Here is a 20,257-nt window from a genome sequence, read left to right as displayed (position 1 = left end):
TAAATAAAATCTTAAAAAAAATAAAAAATTAAAAAATAAAACATTCTGGGTCTCTACCTATTGCTTTAGGCATATCCCACAAGTTTTCGTCCTATCAAGTTCTAAATATTTTCGAGTTTCCATCATGTTTCTTTTTTTGACTCATGGGTTTTTATTTCCAAATGTAGAGGTTTTATTTATTAAATTTTATTGTGTTCTTAATTTTTAACATAATTGCGTTATAATCAAATGAAGTGTTCTGATACTAGTGCTTTAAACTTATATGAGATTTGCTTTAAGGCTTATCAAGCACATGTTTTGTAAATGTTTCACATATGCTTAAAAAATGGTATTTTCCAGTTGGATCAAGCTTGTTAATTGCAGTATTCTTTTTTTTTTTTTTTTAATTTTATTTATTTATAGAGACACAGAGAGAGAGAGGCAGAGACACAGGCAGAGGGAGAAGCAGGCTCCATGCAGGGAGCCCGAGGTGGTACTCGATCCCGGGTCTCCAGGATCACACCCTGGGCTGCAGGCAGCGCTAAACCACTGCGCCACTGGGGCTGCCCAGTTAATTGCAGTATTCAACTATTTCATCTACCTTTTGTCTAGCTAATGTTTCAAAAATTGAGATTATTGTATTAAAAGTATCTTACAGGGGATCCCTAGGTGGCTCAGTGGTTTGGCGCCTGCCTTTGGCTCAGGGCGCGATCCCGGGATTGAGTCCCACGTCCGGCTCCTGGCATGGAGCCTGCTTCTCCCTCTGCCTGTGTCTCTGCCTCTCTCTGTCTCTCTATCATGAATAAATAAAATATTTAAAAAAATAAATAAAAGTATCTTACAGATAGTAGCAGTGGCAGTTTCTCCTTGATTCTGATGATTTAAAAAAATTTTTTTTATTGGAGTTCAATTTGCCAACATATAGCACCCAGTGCTCATCCTGCCAAGTGCCCCCCTCAGTGCCCATCACCCAGTCACCCCAACCCCCTGCCTACTTGCCCTTCCACTACCCCTTGTTCATTTCCCAGAGTTAGGTGTCTCTCATGTTTTGTCACCCTCACTGATATTTTCACTCATTTTCTCCCCTTTCCCTTTATTCCCTTTCACTAATTTTTATATTCCCCGAGTGAATGAGACCATATAATGTTTGTCCTTTTCCGATTGACTTATTTCACTCAGCATAATACCCTCCCGGTCCCCCCATGTCGATGCAAATAGTGGGTATTTGTCGTTTCTAATGGCTGAGGAATATTCCATTGTATACATAGACCACATCTTCTTTATCCACTCATCTTTCGATGGACACCGAGGCTCCTTCCACAGTTTGGCTATTGTGGCCATTGCTGCTAGAAACATCGGGGTGCAGGTGTCCCGGCGTTTCACTGCATCTGAATCTTTGGGGTAAATCCCCAACAGTGCAATTGCTGGGTCGTAGGGCAGGTCTATTTTTAACTCTTTGAGGAACCTCCACACAGTTTTCCAGAGTGGCTGCACCAGTTCACATTCCCACCAACAGTGCAAGAGGGTTCCCTTTTCTCCAACATTTGTTGTTTCCTGCCTTGTTAATTTTCCCCATTCTCACTGGTGTGAGGTGGTATCTCGTTGTGGTTTGGATTTGTATTTCCCTGATGGCCAGTGATGTGGAGCATTTTCTCATGTGCATGTTGGCCATGTCTATGTCTTCCTCTGTGAGATTTCTGTTCATGTCTTTTGCCCATTTCATGATTGGATTGTTTGTTTCTTTGCTGTTGAGTTTCATAAGTTCTTTGTAGATCTTGGATACTAGCCCCTTATCTGATACGTCATTTGCAACTATCTTCTCCCATCCTGTAGGTTGTCTTTGAGTTTTGTTGACTGTTTCTTTTGCTGTGCAGAAGCTTCAATAATTCATTTTGCTTTTGTTTCTCTTGCCTTATTCTGACGATTTGTATAATCTATTTTTGAAGATTCATTATTCGACACATACAAGGTACGGATTTTGAAGTAAAATGATGAGATGAAGTAACGACTATCTCAAAGCATGCTTTTCAGCTTGACTTTAATTTTGTCAGCTACTTCTATAGACACAGCTTTTGGTTAGAATTTGTATCTTTTTTTCCATCCTGTGCTTCACCAGGGGGAGACAGGGTGTGGATGCTCATTTCTTTCTCTCTCCTGTGGCCTATCAGAAAGCTGACTTGGCAGGTCTCAGCTTTAGGGAAGAATAGGCTGATAGCAGCCTGTGTGGCCCAGTGGTTCCCTTCCCTTAACAAGGCACTGCCTTCACTAGGAGGTGTCCATTGTGACAGAAGTGCCCAAAGGTGTGGGGCTGGATTCCTTTCTGTGGCAACACTGGTGTTTGGCAGATCACGAGTGCATTGCCACTTTTCTGTTATATTTTCTCGTGTAAAATATTCATACTGTATAGGGTGCTTGTATTTGGGTGTGTGTTGACCTGATAACTTTCAACTTTTCTATGTCCTCCTGTTTTAGATGTGTCCCTTGTAAACAGTGCATATAGCTGGAGGTTTAGTTTTTCTTTTGTCTATTTACATTGATTGTGGCTACTAATATTTTTAGATTTGTTTCTATAATCATTTTGTGCATCTTGTGTGTTCTTCTTTTCCTGTTGTCTGTTTTTTCTTGTCCTTTGCTTTCTTTTGACTTGCCTTTTTAATTTTTTTCCTTAATTCCATTTTATTCCTTTGTATTCGTTCAAATGTTGTGTATTGCTTTTACGTTTTTTATGGTCATCTTTTAATATGTCTATTAAAGTCTTAAGTTACTTTACTTTGTGTCAAGCAAAGAACCTATATCTCCATTTACCTTTTTCCCTATTTAAAAAAAAAATATTTGTGTATTTATTTTAAGGGAGAGAATGAGAGCAGGGAGAGGAGCAGAGAGAGAGGGAGAGAAAAACCCAAGCAGTCTCTGTGCTGAGGGTGGAGCTCCACTTGGGGCTTGACCTCATGACCCCAAGATCATGACCTGAAGCAAAATCAAGAGTCAGATGCTTCAACTGACTGAGCCACCCAAGCACCCCTTCCTATTTTTTAAAAAAGATTTATTTATTTATTCATGAGAGACAGAGAGGTAGAGACACAGGCAGAGGGAGAAGCAGGCTCCCCACAAAGAGCCCAATATAAGACTCGATCCTGGACCCTGGGATTACTCCCTGAGCTGAAGGCAGACGCTCAACTGCTGAGCCACCCAGGTGTCTCACCCCTTCCTATTTTTATGCTGCTGTCTAGAGTTTTAGTTCTGTCTTGATTTCTTATAACTCCACAAACTTGGCATCATTATTGCTTTATGCAGTTGCTGTTACTTGGAATTATTCACATATTTATCACTTATAACTTCGTTTTACATTTCACCCTTTTTTTCTGGTATTATTTCTCTTCTTTTTGAATCTTTGGTAATAAACTTTATTGGTCCCGTTTTTCTGAATATGTTTATTTTATCATTGTTCTCAAAAGATAAGTTTGCCTCTTCTTTCTGTGGAATAGAGTTCTAAGCAAACGGTTACTTTCTTTCAAAACTACTTTTGTGTTGTTTTACCCTTCTAATAGTTTTCCTTAGAACTGTGACTATGTTGTAAGCTGTCATGTCTCTTTATCTGCTTGATCCTCAGTTTGTCTTTGGCGTGATCCTTAGTTTGTTTTTGGTGTTCTGCAATTTTACTGTGTAATGTATCCTGATATAGGTTTCTCTCATTTAGTTTGCTGGCTGATATATTGTGCTTCAGGAATCTGATAATTTTTGTCTTTATCAGTACTGGGATGTTTTTAACCATCATTGCTTTGAACATTGCCTCTCTCCTATAATCTAGATCCTTCTGGAACTCAGAAGTAAGAAGAATGTTCTCATGTGCTGTTGACCTCTGTTTTAGGATTCATTGGTTTTGATTCTTTGTGTTGAATTCTGGATAATATCTTTCATATCTTCCAGTTTACTAATTCCTTATGCAGTTGTGAGTCATTTGCTCTATCTAAATGCCCTTATTTATTTATTTATTTATTTATTTCTCTTTTCTTTTCTTTTCTTTTCTTTTCTTTTCTTTTCTTTCTTTCTTTTCTTTTCTTTTCTTTCTTTCCTGTTTGGTTCTTTTTACAAATCTTAGTAGTTCTTATTGATATTCTTTTGTCATTGTTTCAGGTTTCCTTTTATTTCTTCAAATATTACAGAATATATGATAAATCTGTTTATAATTTAGTTTTGCTACCCAAGGTCTTTATGGGTCTCATTCTGTAGGGTTTTGGATTCTGTTGACTTTTCCTTGCTGTGACTTGTTTCTTCATTTGTATTGTAATTTTTGATTATGAGCTCATGTTTCTTGGAAGTTTTTGGTGAATTCTTTGAGATTTAGTTTGAGAGTTTGTTTCTTCACAGATTTGTGTTTCCTACTTCTCTAGGTGTTTGGGCCCCAGAGGTTGTCCTTGTCCCTGTGGAGCATGGGTCATTAAAACCCAGACTTTTGCCATCAGAAATCAGCAGTGGCCACTGGGTAAACAGTAGCTTTAGGACTTGCATATACTCCTGTGGATTTGTAGGTTTATATCCTTTCTGGCTTGTATAGGATTTCTTTAGTCTTTTGTTGGCTTGGGCATACATTAAAAAAAGGCATATTTATATTTAAGACATTACCACAAATACTCTTCATCCTTTCACACAATCAAAAACAAATATAAGCTGGTTTAGAATGTGCATTCATTAGATAGGATTTCAAAAGATATAAAATGTGTCAGGAAGCATAGTAATGAATTCTGGGTCAGTTGGACTTCTTGGTCCCTTTGATTGTGTGATTCATGGAAATTTGAGTCAGACTTTGACATATGGTTGACAGAGCTATTGCCAGTTTTTATCTTATGTTTCTTTTTGTGCATTTTGATGAAAACAGGAAGGAGGTAAAACAGCCAGCTTTCTTGTTTTCTCAGAAGTCTGAAACAAGTCTTAAGACGGATAGTACTTTATGACTAGACTATTAGCAACTTGTTAGGCACTTACAGTGTTAGTGCCAGTTTTACACAGGACTCAGCACCATGCTTTGTACCCACTGGCATGGGAGAGGTGATAGAGAAGCAGGTCAAGATGCAGCATCTAGACTGGGTACTTCTTCTTTTGGAGAAAGTGCCTTGTCTTTTTTTCTCCTCTAGGGTTTAGCACCATGCCTGGCTGGTATTTGGCCTTCAGAACATCTTGGTTGAATGAATTAAAAAGTGAGCAGTTGAAGAAGCAACTGAATTTTAGCAATTTATTTATTTATTTATTTTTTTAAGTAGGCTCCAGGTCCATCATGTGGCTTGAACTCATGATGCTAAGATCGAGAGTCATATGCTCTATGGATGGAGCCAGCCAGGCACCCCATAACAGTTTGCTTTTATTTAGAGATGAAGTAAAGACTTGTGATGATACATTTAGGTTGTTTTGAAAGTCAAAGGACCCCTTCTTTTTTGTGAGGGGACAGGGAGAGGACCGCCCTGTATGCACCAGGCAGCAAGTTCTTGCCAGACAGTGAATCTGCTGGTACCTTGATCATGAACTTCTCAGCCTCCAGAATTATGAAATATAAATCTACTGTTTGTAAGTTAAAAAAAGAGAAGAAAAGAAAAGAAAATGACAGACTTTTATAGGCAATTTTGGGAGTGAGTCCTTTTGGAAGTTGAATGTGTTGGCTCCTGTTGTATGTTAAATATATTTAAGTGAGCAGATAGAGCAATTTGAAAACCTGCCCTGAAGGTTTTATTATTATTATTTTAATCTATTTTTTTTATTCATTCTAGGTTTCCCTGTGCTGTAGAGAGTTGTAAAGAGGTATGACTTTACACCATTCTCCCTTAAGACAGAATTCTCCCATAGAACATTATTTAAATATGCCCCAGGCTATTTTTTTGTGAAAAGATGCTTTAAAAAAAAAGATTTTATTTATTTATTCATGAGAGAAACAGAGGGAGAGAGGCAGAGACACAGGCAGGGAGAAGCAGGCTCCATGCAGGAAGCTCGATATGGGACTAGATCCCAGGATCATGCCCTGGGCCAAAGGCAAAAGCTCAACCACTGAGCTACCCAGGTATCCCAGGAGATGCCTTTTGATAGAGTTGTCTGAAGTCTTTTTCAGAATGTTTTTCATTTCAGAGTAGCAACGTTGAGTACAGTGGTTAGAAATTCGTATTGTGTTACTAGAAATCTGTTATTTAAAGCAAAACTTAAGTAGTTTTGGGACACCTGGCTGGCTCAGTTGGTAGAGCATGTGAGTCTTGATCTTGGGGTTGTGAATTCGAGTCCAATGTCAGGGGTACAGTTTAATTTAAAAAAATCATTAAAAAAAATTCTTGAATGGCTTTTTTTTTTGGTGGCAGTTATATAGAATTATGTGGTAGCTCTTCTCAAACATAAAAATTTATTATTGTATCATTACATTAGAAGAGTCAGGGTAACACTAAAACTTGACTCAAAATTAAGTTCTTGGTCAGTGAATAAGATCCAAATGATAGAAATTCTAAGTGAAATTTGTTTAAGCTCTTGAAACGCAGCACCTTTATCTTCTAAATTTCTGTATCTCCCCATACTACTTAGCATCTTTCTTTAGAAAAAAATAAATCTATAGTTTTCACATGTCACCACATTAAAGAGGGAATTAAAAAAATAAAACCTCTTGAAATTAAGATGTCTGCTGACTGGAGTACATCACATGATTAGGTAGGTAATCACACCCATCTGTAGAGGAGCAGGTTATACTGAAGAATTATCTGGCCAAATACTAAGAGTGAAGAGCTTGAGAAACCCTGGTTTAATGTAATGGGAGATTTTACCTTCCTTCCTGACCCTCCCCGCCAACTGCCAATTTTAAATTCTAGTTAGTTAACATACAATGCAGTATTGGTTTCTTGAGTAGAATTCAATGATTCATCACTTACATACAACACCCAGTACTCATCATAACAAGTGCCGTCCTTGTTAGGATGAGCATTACCTACCCATGATGATATCCATCACCCATCTAGACCATCTCCTACCCATCTCCCTCCATTAACCCTCAGTTTATTCTCTATCTTAAGAGTCTGTTATGATTTGTTTCCCTTTCTCCTTTTTTCCCCTCCTCCCATATGTTCATCTGTTTTGTTTCTTAAATTGCACATATGAGTAAAATCACATGGTATTTATTTTTCTCTGATTTATTTCACTTAGCATTATACCTTCTAGCTCTATCCACATCATTGCAAATGCAAGATTTCATTCTTTTTGATGGCTGGGTAATATTCCACTCTATCTATCTATCTATCTATCTATCTATCTATCTATCTATCTCACATCTTTATCCATTCTTCAGTCAGTGGACGTTTGGGCTTTTTCCATAGTTACTGCTGTGAACATCAGGTGCATGTACCCCTTTGAATCTGTATTTTTGTATTCTTGGGTAAATACCTAGTACTGTAATTGCTGAATACTTGGGTCGTTCTATTTTTAACTTTTTGAGGAACCTCCATACCGTTTTCCAGAATGGCTACAGTTTGCGTTCCTACCAACAGTGCAAGAGAGTTCACCTTTCCCCACATCCTGGCTAATACCTTTTGTTTCCTGTGTTGTTAGTTTTAGCCATTGTGACAGGTATGAGATGGTATCTCATTGTGGTTTTGATTTGTATTTCCCTGATGATGAATGATATTGAGCATCTTTTCATGTGTCTTTTAACCATCTGGATGTTTACTCATGTCTTCTGCCTATGAATTGGATTATTTGTTCTTTGGGTGTTGAGTTTGTTAAGTTCTTTGTAGATTTTGGATACTAACCCTTTATCAGATATGTCGTTTGTAGATATCTTCTCCCATTCCATAGACTGCCTTTTAGTTTTGATTGTTTCCTTCACTGTGCAAAAGGTTTTTATCTTGATGAAGTCCCAATAGTTCATTTTTGCTTTTGTTTCTACTCCCTCTGGTGACATGTCTAATAAGAAGTTACTATAGCCAAGGTCAAAGAGGTTTCTGCTTGTGTTCACCTCTAGGATTTTTGATGGTTTCCTGTCTCACATTTTGGGCTTTCATCCATTTTGAATTTATTTTGGTGTATGCTGTAAGAAAGTGGCCCAGTTTCATTCTTCTGTGTGTTGCTGTTCAGTTTTGCCAACACCATTTTTTGAAGAGAATTTTTTTTCCATTGAATATTATTTCCTGCATTGCTGAAGATTAGTTGACCTTATAGTTAGTTGTGGGTCCATTTCGGCATTTTTCTCTTCTGTTTCATTGATCTCTGTGTCTATTTTTGTGCCAGTACCATAATGTCTTGATGATTACAGCTTTGTAATATGGATTAAAGTCCAGAATTGTGATGCCTCCAGCTTTGTTTTTGTTTTCAGTGTTGCTTTGACTCTTCAGGGTCTTTTATGGTTCTGTACAAGTGTTAGGATTTGTTTCAGCTCTGTGAAAAATGCTGGTGGTACTTTGATGGGGATTGCATTAAATGTGTAGATTGCTTGGGGGTAGTATAGACATTTTAACGATGTTTTTTCTTCTAATCCATAATTATGAAATGTTTTCCTATTTCTTTGTATCCTCTTCAATTTCTTTCATAAGTGTTCTATAGTTTTCAGCATAGAGATCTTTTACCTGTTTGGTTGGGTTTATTTCCAAGGTATCTTATGGTTCTTGGTGCAGTTGCAAATGAGATCAGTACCTTGATTTCCTTTTCTTTTTCTTTTTTATTGGTATATAGAAATGAAACAGATTTCGGTACATTGATTTATATGTCCTGTGAGTTTGCTGAATTCATGTATCAGTTCTAGCAATTATGTGGTGGAGTCTCTTGGGTTTCTACATACAGTATCATATTGTCTGCAAATAGTGAAAGTTTGACTTCTTCTTGCCAGCTTAAATGCCTTTTATTTCTTTTTGTTGTGTGATTGCCAAGGCTAAGATGTTCGGTACTATGTTAAATAGTAATGGTGAAAGTAGACATCCCTGTCTTGTTCCCAACTGTGGAGGAAAAGCTCTCCATTTTTTCCCCATTGAGGATGATATTAGCTTTGGGTCTTTTGTATATGGCCTTTATGTTGTTGAGCTAGTTACTCTTTCCCTACTTTGTTGAGGGTTTTTATCAAGAGTGGATACTATGTTTTGTCAGATGCTTTTTCTGCATCTATTGAGAAGATCATAAGATTCTTTTCTTTTATTAATGTGGTGTATCACACTGATTGATTTGTGAATATTGAACCACCCTTGCAGCCCAGGAACACATCCCATTTGATCGGGGTGAATAGTTCTTTTAATGTACTGTTGGATTTGATTTGCTACTATTTTTTTGAGAATTTTTGCATCTATGTTCATCAGAGATATTGGCCTGTAATTCTCCTTTTTAGTGGGTCTTTGGTTTTGGAGTCAAGCTAATGCTGGCCTTGTAGAAGGAGTTTGGAAATTTTCCTTCCATTTCTATTTTTTTTTGAAATTTATTTTTTCTTCTCAATTTGAGAAGAATAGGTATTAACTCTATTTTTTAAAAAAGATTTTATTTATTTGAGAAAGAGAGAGAGAGAGAGAGCACGAGCAGGGGAGGAGAGGGAGAAGCAGACTCCCTGCTGACCAGGGAGCCCAACACAAGGCTCAGTCCCAGGACTCTGGGATCGTTACCTGAGCTGAAGGCAGATGCGTAGCTGACGGAGGCCACCCAGGCGCCTCTTCACTTTTCTTCAAATGTTTGGTAGAACCCCTGGGAAGCCATCTGGCCCTAGACTTTTGTTTATTGGGAGATTTTTGATTATTGATTCAATTTCTTTGCTAGTTATGGGTCTGAATAGTTTTTCTATTTCTTCCTGTTTCAGCTTTGGTAGTTTGTATGTCTCTAGAATTCGTCCATTTCTTCCAGGTTGCCCAGTTTGTTGGCATATAATTTTTCACATATTCTCTTATACTTGTTCGTATTTCTGTGGTGTGGGTTGTGACCACTGTCTTTCATTTGTGATTTTATTTATTTGGGTCCTTTCTCTTTTTCTTTTTGACAAGTCTAGCTAGAGGTTTATCAAGATTATTGATTCTTTCAAAGAATCTGCTTTTAGGTTCCTTGATCTGTTACACTGGGTTTTTTGTTATTGTTGTTTCTATATTGTTTATTTCTGCTCTAATCTTATTTCTCTTCTTCTGCTGACTTCAGGCTTCATTTGCTGTTTCTTTTCTACCTCAATTAGGTGTAGGATTAGACTGTGTATTTGAGACTTTTCTTGCTTCTTGAGGTAGGCCTGTATTGCAATATTCTTCCATCTGAGGACTATTTTTGCTGTATCCCAAAGGTTTTTGACTCTCAGGTTTTCATTTTTATTTACTTCCATGTACTTTTTAATTTCTTCTTTAATTTTCTGGTTAACCCATTCATTCTTTAGTAGGATGTTCTGTAACTTCCATGTGTTTGTGGTGTTTACAAATTTTTTCTTGTGGTTGACTTCAAGTTTCATAGCATCGTGGTCTGAAAATATGGCTGGTATGATCTCAGTCTTTCTGTACTTCTTGAGGGCTGATTTGTGACCCAGTATGTATTCTGTTTTGGAGAATGTTGCATGTGCATTCAAGAGAATGTGTATTTGGAGAATGTGTATTCTGCTGCTTTAGGATGAAATGTTCTGAATATATCTGTTAAGTCCATCTGCCCCAGTGTGTCATTCAGAGCTATTGTTTCCTTGTTGATTTTCTGCTTAGATGATCTGTCCATGGTTTTAACTGTTAAAGTCTCCTACTATTATTATATTATTATAAATGAGTTTCTTTATGTTTTTTTTTTTATTAATTGTTTCATACATTTGGGTGCTTCCAAGTTGGCAGCATGGATAATTACAGTTGTTAGATCTTCTTAATAATAGTGGCCTTCTTCATCTCTTGTTACAGTCTTTGGTTTGAAAATTAGTTTGGGGGGTTCTGAGTGGCTCAGTTGGTTAAACACTGGACACTTGATTTCATCTCAGGTTATAATCTCAGGATCATGAGATCCAGCCTCACATCAGGCTCTACACTCAACACAGAGTCTGCTTAAGATTTTTTCCCTCTCATTTGCCCCTCCCCCATCTCTTCTTTTCTCTCTCTCTCACACACACAAATAATTAAAACAAAGAAAATCTAGTTTGTCTGATAAGTATGACTACTCTGGCTTTCTTTTGATGTCTGTTAGCGTGATAAATAATTCTCCATCTCACTTTCAATCTGAAGGTGTGTTTAGGTCTAAATGAATCTCTTGTAGGCATCATATAGATGGATTTTGGGTTTTTTTTTTTTAAGATTTTATTTATTTACTCATAAGAGACACAGAGAGAGAGAGAGAGGCAGAGAGACAGGCAGAGGGAGAAGCGGGCTCCATGCAGGGAACCCAATGTGGGACTCGATCCCACGTCTCCAGGATAATGCCCTGGGCTGAAGGCAGCGCTAAACCACTGAGTCACCAGGCTGCCCTGGATCTTGTTTTTTTTTTTATCCATTCTGATACCCTGTGTCTTTTGATTAGAGGATTTAGTTCATTTACATTCAGAGTGATTATTGAAAGATATGAATTTAGTACTGTTATATTACCCTTAAAGTTTGTTTTTCTGCTAGCGTTGTCTGTTCCTCTCTAGTCTTTGTTGCTTTTGGTCGTCTCTTCTCCACTCATAGTCTCATTTAATATTTCTTGCAGGGATGGTTTAGTGGTATGAATGTCTTTGTCTCTCTTCATCTCTCCTCCTTTTGTGAATGACAGCCTTGGTAGATAAAGTATTCTTGGCTGGATATTTTTCCCATTCAGCACATTAAATATATGTGCTGCCACTGTCTTCTGGTCTGTCAAGTTTCTGTGGACAGATCTGCTGTGAACTTATCTATCTTACCTTGTACATTAAGGACTTTTTTTTTTCCTCCTGATTTTAGGATTCTTTCCTTTTCAGTATATTTTGTGTATTTGACTATGATTCTTCTTGGTGATTGTTGGCTTTTGTTGAATTTAATGGGAGTTGTCTTTGCTTACTAGATTTCAGTGTCTGTTTCCTTCCCCAGATTAGGGAAGTTTTCAGCTATAAATTGCTCAGATAAACCTTCTGCCCCTTTTTCTCATCTTCTGGAACTTCTACGATATGAATGTTATTATGTTTTAAGGAGTCACTGAGTTCTGTAAGTCTACATTCATGATCCAATACTTTTCTTTCCCTTTTCAGCTTCATTATTTTCCATAATTTTATCTTCTATATCACCAATTCTCTCCTCTGATTCATCCATCTTCATTGTTATGGCATCTATTCACGTTTATATCTGGGTTATAGTATTTTTAATTTTGGCCTGACTAGATTTTAGTTCTTTTATTTCTAAAGTAAGGGATTCTCTAGTGTCTTCTGTGCTTTTTTTCAAGCCCACCTAGTGTCCTTATACTTGTTTTAAATTCTGGTTTAGAGGATCCCTGGGTGGCTCAGCAGTTTAGCGCCTGTCTTTGGCCAAGAGCATGATCTTGGAGTTCTGGGATTGAGTTCCACATCAGGGTCTCTGCATGGAGCCTGCTTCTCCCTCTGCCCCTCTCTCTGTGTTTCTCATGAATAAATAAATAAAATATTTTATAAGTAAATAAATAAATAAATTCTAGTTTAGACATCTTATATTTGTATTGATTAAGTTCCTCACTGTGACTTTTTCCTATTCTTTCTTTAGGGTTGAATTCTTCCATCTTGTCATTATGTCCAAGAAAAAAAAAAAAAAAAAGAGGAAGCTAGATCCTATGTGTTTTGATCAGCTTGTTAAAAGCAGCTGGATCCAAAAAAATATTTTAAAAAATAAATTTAGAAAATGAAAAATACAAGTAAATTAAGTAAAAAATACATACAATAAAAAGAAAATTCAAAAAAAATTTAAAATTAAATAAAATAAAAAACAATACAAAGGAAGGGAGATCCTGTTTCCCCTAGAGCTGAAGCTTTGCAGCACTCTGATCTGTAGACTTGGTGCCTGTGGTGTTCATGCTGGACCTGTTGCTCTGGTTCTCAGGTGATCTTGCCCTGTTGGAGATGGGCTCACAGCACACAAGGGGGCGGGGCCTGGTGTGAGCGGCTTCAGCCTCCACTAGGTGGTGCCCTTTTGCTTCCTGAAGTTTTTCAGCACTGGTGGGCGAGGTGGAAGTGGCATTGCCCTGTTCTCTCCTCCTAGGATGGGGAGCTGGCACCTGCCACCCTTCAGGAAGCCCTCCCAGGAGAGCACACAGCCACCTCTCCTGTGTCTCCTGTGTCATTTCTGTGTCCACCGTGTCTGTCTCTGCCTGCCAACTGGCACTGCACTCCCATGTTTCACCTCAGGCATGGACTGGGTTCCCAAACTCCAAATTTTAGAGATCCCGGTGGGCAGGACCCGTGCTGATCCCCTGGGGGAGGGTCTGGCTGCACCGTAGCTGCCCACAGGTTTGTCCCAGAAATCGGGTGTGCAACCACACAGTGGCTTGGAGTTTATGGCAAAAAGTGTAACAGAAAGGATACCAAGACTCGGTGCCTGTGTTCTGATGCTAGCCAATGGGGCAGCTCAGTGGTGCCCTCTGGGTACCTTGCCCCTAGAGAGGTCACAGCACCCCCTCTCTAAATGTACTCTAACTGGGGAACTGCCTCTCCATGTGAACCCAGGGGATCCTCAGACCTCCCTGCACAATCCTAGGTCTCTGTTCTCCTTACCCACCGGAGCATTGCTAAGACCCAGGCATGACCCTGGTGATGTCGCAGACCTCTGAAACTTCACACTTTGTGGCCTCTGAAACTTCACACTCTGCACTCCACTGTTTTTATAAAAACTTGCGATAGTCTACCCCTCTCCTTTCCTTTGCCCAGTCAGTGGTTTTGGGGAATAGTTTTTCTTGTGCAATTCTCTGTGTGCCCACTTCCACTCTTTCTCTCTCACTCCTCTCTCTGCAATTAGGATTCTTTCTCTATCGCAGCACCCACATCTCTTATCTTCCCCAAATCAGTTCTCTGCAGTTCCTACCTTTCATGATGTGGTGGTTTGGTTTTTTTGTTTATTTTTCAGCTCTAGTTGTGCATTTTTTACTCTTTCTCAGCCCTCTGATCAGTTGCTTGGGTATTCAGGATGACTTGATGGTTTTTTATCTAGCTGTGTTCCAGGGAGGAGGCAAGCCTTGGGTCTCCCTACTCCTCTGCTGTCTTCACTCCTCTAAGATTTTGCCTTCCTATATTAGTAGAATCAGGGGAGACATTATTATGCTGGTTTAATTTATTTTTATTTATTTTTTCATGAATAAGGACAGGGGAGGGGGAAAAAGCAGCCAGTACTTATCACTGCCAGGATACCAGTCTTGACTCTGAAAATAATAGGGTAGCTAATTAGAAGGGGAAAAAAAAAACAACAAAAATCCCCAAATCCAACAACAACAGCAATAAAACTACACAAAACCTCCCTTATGATTCTAACAGAGACTTTGGGGGTCATGTTTATTTACAGAGTAATGGAGGAGAGTAAAATTGTATGAGGTCAGTTTTACCCTTAGACTGTCTGTATGCAATGATGTAAATAAAAAAGATATGAGAAAGAAAGTTCTGTTCTAAAACCTTTTTGGGCCAACTTGTGACTTTTCAAGATGACTGTCATATGCTTGAAAAGTAATTCTGCTAAAGAAAATTCCAGAAAATTAGTAATTTCAGATTATGTAATGCTTCCAGGATAGCAGGGTTTTATTATTATAGCAACAGCTAATGATTGCAAACAGCTCCTAGTGGAGCTAATGAGTAGCTGGCAGTTGAGATTATCAGAGGAAGCCTCTGTGCTGTTCTCCATGGCAAGTAAAGCCAACTGTTAAAAGTCACTAAGTTGTGGAGATAAACTAGAAACACTCCCCAACCCAGATCAAGAAAAGAAACCCTACAAAATGAAGAAAAAAAATCCCAACTTGGCCTCTGTGTGAAATCTTCACTGTGAAGTTCTCTGGAGTTCTTTGCGCTCTTCCAGAATCCTGTTTTACCTGGTGCTGTATAATTATCAATTTGTAGCTCAAGATCTTCCGACTTTCTAAGTATTTTAGATATTCTGTTTAGGCCAAAAATCATACCTGTAAAACTTATCAATTTGCTAAAAGCAACTATATTAGTCATGTTAGGGAAGTGAGTTTTATTAAATCATTTCCCTTCAGTTTTTAATGGCTGTTATATATGCACATGATGTCATTTTCCAGTTAGGTGACAAGCGAAAAGGTTAAAAGTGTTACATTAAAGGACAGCTCTCTTCAAAATGAGATTGCCACCACTACTTTGTATTCATCCGGTTATGTTGTAAAAGCTGCGCTGCTGTACATCTCTGAGCTGCTCCAGACCAGCTGAAGTGGAATGGAAATACTAGTTCAAGGAGAAAAAAGAACAATGTAATATTTCCTACTGTTAAAAAATAACTTGTTCATGTGTTTTTTTAAATGGTTGATGGTGTGTATTAAAATGCTCTGGTGTTCATATTCCATTGGATAAGTGTAAAAGAATGTTATAAGTTTTATTTCAACATTTGAATAATCATAGTGTGCTATAAACTACATCCATTATAATTTTCAGTGGAAATTTTTAGATGTTACCTTTAAAAATGCAAGGGGGTACATAATGTTTGGTCTTTTCAGAGTTATGTGAGCACTGCAATATAATTAGTGGCTTTGAAATTTTTTGCCTGCAACTCACACTAAGAAATACATTTCATATCGTGACCTAGCACCAAAAGCAAAAGTTCATAAACCATTATTTGGCAAATGTGATAGTCTCTGATGATCTTTTTGCTTCCTTTCCCTTTCTCTTCATCTTCTTTTTTCTTTTTTCTCCTATTTCATTCCATTTAAAAATGTGAAAAAAAAAAAAATGTGGCCACGACCCATTAAATTGAATTTACTTCTACTAAAGGGTTGGAATTAGCAGTTTGAAAAATAGCTGTAGATCCAAGATTAAATTTTTTGTGTTTTTTTGTCTCCTGAGTGTTTTTTTGAGGGGGAGAGGTGATGGTTTGAGCATAAAATTAGAGAAGTGGAAATAAAATTTATGTTAATGTTCAATTAATTGTCTTTTAGACTTCCGGGGAGCTTGTTTATGACATCAGCTTAAAGGCCTTTTTCCTTGCTCCCTACTTGTTTATCCTCATATTTCCATACCTTTCCCCCATGACACCAATGTCACAAACGTTCAAAAAAAAAAAAAAAAAAAAAACCTATCTGGGATGACAAAACAAAGGCAAACCTTTGGGTAATCATTGGTAGTACAAAGTTAGTGGATAAATTTTAAGAGGTTAAAATCATCTCTCTCATAGTAATGTAAAATCTGTCAGACTACCAAACTCATCAAGGAGGGAACTTGCAAGATATTATGACTGGTTCAAAAGAGAACTCAAAGTATCACCACACATTTGTAGTCAAAGGCAGGAATTTTGAATTTATAAATGGATGCAAAACTGGTCACTATCCCACAGAGCAGTAATTAATGCATTTTACCAGATTCATTTCTGTGGACAGGAATTACTCACGTGACTATCCATTTTCTACAAGTTACCTCCTACAGAGTGGTGATATAACCTAGTCAAAGATGAAAGTTGGGTACGCTAGCCAGAATGTCCACTAAATTCCAAAGCCTTTCTCAGTTTTTCTTTATGTCAGTTAGGTTTAAGCTATTATGCACGTTCCTGGCCTAGGTTTAACATTTAACATAATGCAAATACTACAAAAGAACTGTACTGTGAGTATAAACTGGTCATGCATCTTGGTGACAATAGGTATTAGGTTTGGTGTATATTTTTCCATATTTTTGTTTTCTAAAGTATAAACATGCTCATCCCCTCTGCCCCTTCACACACAAAATAGAAATTACTTTTATAAATAGAAAGCCTGCTAGTTCTTTTTTAAGAAACAAATAAATTAGAACTATAGACAGAGTAAGATAGTATAAAACAAATACAGTAAAAAAACATACTGTAAAGAATATATAGATATTAAAACAGATTATTAAAGAATTATAAGTAAATCATATCAGCTACAATGATTTATTAAAAAAATGAGGAAAAATAAATCACTTCAGCTGAAAGGTTCTCTAAGAGGACTGGGCCGGCAGGAGCTGGAGTTGGGGGGCCTAGGATCCTAGTCCCACTCACGGGCATTAAAACAGGCCCTTCATAATGAGGCAGCTTTAGACTTTCAAGGCTGTGTTCCACTGAGCTTTGTAGATGCTTTGGGATCATCTGCTTGGGGGAGAGATGAGCTAACTACAGCTTCAGCCTGGTCCTGTTTGTGTTTCGTGGTTGTTTCTGTTTTTATTATTGTTTTTAGCTTGGCCATAGCAGTGAGTGAAACTGTGAGTCAGGGCTTTCCCACCTCAAAACCATCAAAAGCTCTTTTTAGCTGGTTCCTGGATCCAGCCCTCACAAGCCTTGTTTTGGTGAAGGGCTCCTCCTCGTGGCTCCCTGGATATCTCTCTTCCTCCCTCCGTCTCTGGAAGTGCCTGTGGGAGACTGGGCCGCTCTCTCCCCTTCTCCCCTATCTCCCAGGAGGCTGGCTTCACACAGACTTAGCTGCTTGGCATTTGAATTTACCACCCCGGGTTATGCTGAAGAGGCCAGTTGTTTTCTGCAGTTTTGAAACCTGAAACAATATAGTCGAGTTTAACATCTGAATCCTGATAAGACAGTCAATTATGTTTTTGAAAATAGTGAAGAAAAGCGAGTGTACATGCCACTCTGGTGACAATTAAGGGGATGCATTTTTATAGTATAATTTGAGATCTTAGAGATCATGACTTCAATTCCTGAGCTTTTACATTTTCCATTTGAAAAATCACTGATGTTCATGATTTCAGTTACCACTTACATGCTAACAAGTCCCGTTCTCTGGGTCACTGGGTCCTATTTTCCCAACTGTTTACATGTTTACACCTGGGCAAGTCTCGTTTCCCTACATCTAGTTTGTTCAAAACAGAATTCATTATATTTTCTTCTCTTAAAATGAGCTTCTCTTTCCTACTTTTCTTCATAATACTACTTCCGTCAGTCCCTCAGGCTTGAGATTTCACTCGCTTTGTATTGATTCCATTCCATCTGCATTTTGTAGAGCTGGGGAGTCACAAGGTCCTCCTCCACATTTCTGCACATCTTTTTAGTTCAAATGTCTCCTATCTTAATCCAATCCCATTTTGCTACAACTTTCTAACTTCTTGACTCTGCTCTCCACCAGCCTCTTCGGCTCCTTTCCTCAACCTCGTAGACGGTGCAGTAACATTAAATAGATCCTGATCCGCTACTGTGGATATTCTAACATATTCTTGATTTTTCAGCCCTCTCAATGATTGGTCTCCACCTTTCTTTTGCAGTTTCAATTTTCTTTAAAGATTTTATCTATTCATTGAGAGAGAAAAAGAGAGAGAAAGAAGGAGAGAGAGAGAATGAGCAGGGGCAAAGGGAGAGGGAGAAGCAGACTCCCCACTGACCAGGGAGCCCTATGCAGGGCTCAATTCTAGGACCCTGGGATCATGATCTGAGTTGAGATACACTCAACCACTGAGCCCCCCCAGGCACCCCTGCAGCCTTAATTTCTGCAGTTTATCCACATGCCTCTGTTGAGGTTAATCCCTTTGCTGTCCTCCAAATGCTCTGTGCTGTTTGTTCATAGTGACCCTTCTTACAGGAAGGGCCTTCTCCTTGTTTTGCGTCTGTGCCCTACCCTGCAGGTGACATTGAACTCAAGGCTACCTATTTGTGAAGTCCATTAGGGCTCTTCTCATTCTCACTCATCCTTCTGGAATCCTTCTGGAGCAAATATGAAGGGAAAAAACATATGTATGTGTGCATACACACAGGTATCCCCTTCTTTTTCAGAGTTCATATTATACTACTCTGCTCTTATGAAAGACATACCTTCATACCTGTTGTGGTTGACTGAAACAAGTCTAGAGAGGATTTTCCACTTGTATGAAAAAGGCAAAAAGTAAAAATAGGTCTCGGTGTTTGTTGGCAGCAAGCTATTACGGAGGCAGTGTGTGTGCTCAGCAGTGAGAGGGGCCCCACCCATCTCCTTCTGGGAGCATCTCAGCATCCAGCCCCCATAGCTCTCAGCTGTGTCCCTGAGCATCTGTGCTTTATCTGGATTTATTTTGTATATCCCTTCCTTAGCAAGATGTGTCCTAAGGTACCTGAAAAGCTTAAGAGAAGTTATTTTGGAGGCCTGGGAATGGTAAAAAAAATTTCCATACAGATTAGTGATGCTTTTTCACTTTCTGCCGTTTTGGCTTATAAAAAGCTTTTATAGAAACAGTCTACTTTCGGATAGCAGGGGAAACTTGTGTGTTATCCTCATTACAGTCAAGTAGCTGCTATTGATGAATCACAGATAGGAATGGCAGTGTTTTTGCATTTTTGCATTATCTAGTAGTCTGTTGTAATTGAAAGAAGACAAATTGAGAAAACCAGGTTGCCTTCATCCTTTTGTATTATACTTAAAGTGTAAGCTTTAGGATAATAGGGAAAAATAAATCTATTACTTGCCCTACCCTCTGCCCCTTCAGAGCAATGGGATCTGCTCTAGTGATCAGGCTAGCCTGTTTATATGCAGTCTTTGTATATCATTAAAAGTGAAGACACTGTCCTTTTATTTCTCGGTTTTGTGTGAATGCACAGAGAAAAGAAGCATTTTCTTTTCTACAAAGACTGTATCTGTAACACAGGGGTTTAAGAGATGCAAGACAGTTTCCTGAATCATGGTGAACTAAACATTTATATGACTTCTAGGATATTGTGCTAATGATGAATTTTTAAATTAATTTTATTGGGTTATTATTGACAAAATAAATTGCACATATTGAAAATGTATTATTTGATGAGTTTTTTTTATTTTTTATTTATTTATGATAGTCACAGAGAGAGAGAGAGAGAGAGAGAGAGGCAGAGACACAGGCAGAGGGAGAAGCAGGCTCCATGCACCGGGAGCCCAACGTGGGATTCGATCCCGGGTCTCCAGGATCACGCCCTGGGCCAAAGGCAGGCGCCAAATCGCTGCGCCACCCAGGGATCCCTATTTGATGAGTTTTGAGATAGATTCATGCTCCTGAAACTGCCCCCACAATCACTCTAATGAACATGTTCATCAACCCCAAAGTTTCCTTCTCTGTAATCTCTCCTTCCATCCCTCTGCCTTGCTCCCCATTTTTCAAACAACTGCTGATTTCCTTTCTGTCACTATATATTAATTTGCATTTCCTAGAAGTTCATATAAATGGGATCATACGGTATAAACTCTTTTTTTGTCTGGCTTCTTTCACTTAATTTTTTTTGAGATTCATGTGTGTTGGAGTATGTCTTAGGACTTCATTGCGTTT

The 20,257-nt window shown here is 38.3% G+C and overlaps 1 protein-coding gene across 8 annotated transcripts in view; it reads left to right on the top strand.

Annotated features, from left to right (window-relative positions):
* Window positions 1-20,257, top strand: part of UMAD1 (UBAP1-MVB12-associated (UMA) domain containing 1) — a 229,987-nt gene that overhangs the window by 6,334 nt on the left and 203,396 nt on the right. The window contains exons 2-3 of one of the 8 annotated variants that reach the window (XM_077856791.1): window positions 5,739-5,769; window positions 12,597-12,688. The exons of 5 other annotated variants lie outside the window; for them this stretch is intronic. In XM_077856791.1, the coding sequence (XP_077712917.1) occupies window positions 5,739-5,769; window positions 12,597-12,602 (37 nt within the window). In that variant the 3' untranslated portion in view covers window positions 12,603-12,688. Of the gene's footprint in view, window positions 1-5,738; window positions 5,770-12,596; window positions 12,689-15,108; window positions 15,295-20,257 lie in introns of those variants that run through there. 2 more of the 8 variants (XM_077856786.1, XM_077856789.1) reach the window with 2 other exon arrangements.

This window comes from Canis aureus, chromosome 18 (assembly GCF_053574225.1).
Source record: "Canis aureus isolate CA01 chromosome 18, VMU_Caureus_v.1.0, whole genome shotgun sequence".
Classification (NCBI taxonomy): domain Eukaryota; kingdom Metazoa; phylum Chordata; class Mammalia; order Carnivora; family Canidae; genus Canis; species Canis aureus.
The sequence above is the reverse complement of the archived record's forward strand: the minus strand, read 5'-3'. Positions and strand labels throughout refer to the sequence as shown.